This window comes from Solanum stenotomum, chromosome 10, assembly GCF_019186545.1.
Source record: "Solanum stenotomum isolate F172 chromosome 10, ASM1918654v1, whole genome shotgun sequence".
Lineage (NCBI taxonomy): Eukaryota > Viridiplantae > Streptophyta > Magnoliopsida > Solanales > Solanaceae > Solanum > Solanum stenotomum.
Window position 1 is genome coordinate 29,963,203 of NC_064291.1, and position 3,313 is coordinate 29,966,515.

The 3,313-nt window shown below is 35.5% G+C and overlaps 1 protein-coding gene across 1 annotated transcript; it reads left to right on the plus strand.

Annotated features, from left to right (window-relative positions):
* On the plus strand, nucleotides 1-1,402 carry LOC125842878 (F-box/FBD/LRR-repeat protein At1g13570-like). Its single transcript, XM_049522162.1, has 3 exons — nucleotides 1-780; nucleotides 874-1,035; nucleotides 1,121-1,402. The coding sequence occupies exons 1-3, from the start codon at nucleotides 1-3 to the stop codon at nucleotides 1,400-1,402; spliced, it is 1,224 nt and encodes a 407-aa protein (XP_049378119.1).
* Nucleotides 1,403-3,313: the final 1,911 nt, after the last annotated feature.

Sequence of the window (3,313 nt, forward strand, 5' to 3'; positions counted from 1 at the left end):
ATGAAGAGTGCTACAATTAGCAATTTGCCCTGTAATGTCTTGGATAAAATTCTTGGGAGCTTGCCTTTGAAAGATGCAGTGAAAACCAGTATCTTGTCAAAAGATTGGAGGTACAAATGGGTAACGCGTGCAGAACTTGATTTTCGTAGTGAGTTTTTCACATCTTTCAACGACAACCAAGAAGCCAAGAAAATCATTTACCAAGTCCTACGACTGCATCAAGGACCAATACTAAAGTTTACTCTCCAACATCCTAATTTGATATGTTATCGTGATATTTATAATTGGATGCTCTTCTTGTCAAAGAAAAATGTCCAGGAACTCACCCTTCAAATATTCACAGGCAACAAATATCATTTACCTTCTTATCTTTTCACATTTCAGCAACTAAGACATCTGGACCTTGATATGTGCTTCTTCCACCCTCCACCTGATTTCAAAGGGTTTGCAAAGCTTATTAGTATTAATCTTCAACATGTCATTTTTGATCCAACAATATTTAGGAATCTCATAACCAAATGCCCATTGCTTGAAAGTTTGATGTTGACTAGGTGCACCGCATTTGACGTTCTTGAAATTGATGCCCCTAATCTCAAATGCTTCGACTTTCTTGGAACATCAAAGTTCATTTGCTTCAAGAATGTCCCTATGCTTAAAACCATTGCTGTATGTCTCAATCGGATTTTGATGGATACGTCAACTTTTTGTTCTAATCTTACAAAGTTCTTCCATTTCATGCCTTCCCTAGAGGAACTAGAACTAGGCGGTTCATCATTAGAGGTAATGTACATTTGTGATAATATTACTTATGATAGTTGGTACTTATTATAATCATATGATGTATCTTCAACCAATTTTTTTACTTGCTTCTAGTACTTGAACATGGGAGGTATACCTGAGAATCCCCCGGCTGCTCTAAACAATGTCAAATCCCTATGTATTTCGGACATGTCTTTCAGAAATGTTGAGGAGGTTTCTAGTGCAGTTTACTTGATTACAAGCTGCCCTAAATTACAAGAACTTAAAATTGAATGTGTAAGCACCCTCCTACTTTCTCATAAAACTTACTGATATGGTTTCTTCATTTGAATCCGCCTAACTGTTACCAAATTTTTTGCAGGAAGCAGTAGGCATTGTGGTGGAACCTGTTATACAATTCTTACGAGCCCAAGCAATCTCATGTGGTGCTATGAAGCTGCTTAAAAGTGTGGAAATGCGTTATTTTATTGGTTTTGAGATGGAAATAGAATTTGTGAAGTTTATATTGGCATCTGCACCGGTACTTAAGGAAATCTTCATTTGGAGTAGTGGGCAGTTTCATCGGGGTACACAAATGATGGATGAGATAAAACAATTCCATCGAGAATCACCCAACGTTAGATTCAAATTCGAAGAAATGTGAATGGATCCGGAACTGCCATGACTTTGCTTATTGGTTTTAGGTGGTCCAAAGCCACACTCATTTTTTATTAAGTACTATTTATTTTTGTTTGTTGGTTGAACCTATAATGTAGCTCATCCTACACAATTCAATGTTGAATTCATAGAAATTGTGCTCAATCTATTGCGTTGGTAAACTTGACTATTTTTTATACTCTCTTTGGAGCTGTCAGTGTATGCTTTCTCCATCCTCCAGTTTGCTATTATTTTTTGGAGGTTAAAGGTGTCCAACAAGCCCTTTATTGAGAAAGAAAAGATATAAAATAAAGCGGTCTGATCCAAATAACTAGAAACAATAAACACAAAAAACAGAGATCTGGTCGAGTCCATATTAAACGACCCTAAGTCTCCTTTTAGGAAAGTTACAGAGGCCACTTCACCATCTTCTTCCTCATCTTCGTCGGCAGAGCTCTAAGATTAGGTTTCTGCTCCTTTCCTTCAAGGGGTTTCCTTTATCCTTCATATCATAAGAGGGCTTTGGCCTTCCCTGGAAACTCCTGGTTGCTGCTAAAATCTGTTGTACCTGCAGAACTTCTGCATGACTAAAATAATCAAAGCAAACATAGCTCATCTCTTTTCTTCAAACACATTTTGTAGGGGATTAACAAATATTGACAAAGAAAGAAAAGAGAAAGATAACAAGGTTAAGTACGCATTACTTTATTGAAATAATGACTTCAATATAAATACATGAATTCATAACTTAAAAAAACTAAAGAAAATGAGTAAAATAAGCTAATATTATCTCAAATAACTAAAGCCTAAAATATAGCAACTAACTAATCAGATTCCGCCCAACACTACAACCTTATTTATCTGAACTCAATCCTACTTTTATAAGTTGTATATTGATACAATAGAAGGTGGAACTAATCTCCAGCTTTTGAGGCACCACTTTCGACACTCCTCCTTGAGTCAAGAGCATCAACCCCGAGTCCTTTTCTTAGAAACTAAAATCTTGCTCTAGGTAAGGCCTTAGTTAAAATATAAACTGAAAATCTGTTTTGCAGTGCACTAAGTGTATCTCTCCATTCTTTTGCACCTCCCTCAAGAAATAAAGCTTGATATTGAAATGTTTTGTCTTTCCATGTTAAACAAGATTATTTTCAATTGAAATTGCAGCTTGATTATCAACAAAGATTTCCATACTCTTTTTGCTCCATGTACAAATTTGTCAGTAGCTCCTGAATCCAAAGGGCTTGTTCACAGCTGATGCAGTTGCAATGTACTCTGCTTCATCTGTAGATTGAGCCACAATATCTTGCTTCTTTCAACACCAACAGAACATTCCAGAACCAAAACAGAAATAGTAACCTGAGGTGCTTCTCATATCATCTGATCTACCAGCCCAAGCCCAATCAATATCAGAAAATCAAAGAAACTGAAAGTCTAATGCTTTTTTGAACATTATGCCAAAATTGGCAGTACCTTTAACATATCTAATCACACATATAGCTGCAATGCGTATATCTTGAAAGTAAACTCACAACATAAAGAATATTTAGTCTCGTTGCAGTCAAGTACATTAGCAAACCTATCAAGCTCCTATAAATTCCTTCATCAACCTTTTCATCTCCATCTTCTTTGCAAAACTTCTCCTTTTGATTCATATGAGTTGTTATAGACTTGCATTCTTTCATTTTAAACTTAATGGGAATTTCTTAAGCATATTTCTGTTGGCATATGAAGATCTCGTGTCCTTTTTACTGAATTTCCATTCCAAGAAAATAAAACATTATAATAAGGTCTGTCAACTCAAAAACTTCCATCATTTCAGTCTTGAACAAGTTGATCAAGTCCAAATTCCTACCTATAACTAGCAAGTCATCTACATATAAAGAAACAATGGTTAAATCATAATCTTCTTTTCTAA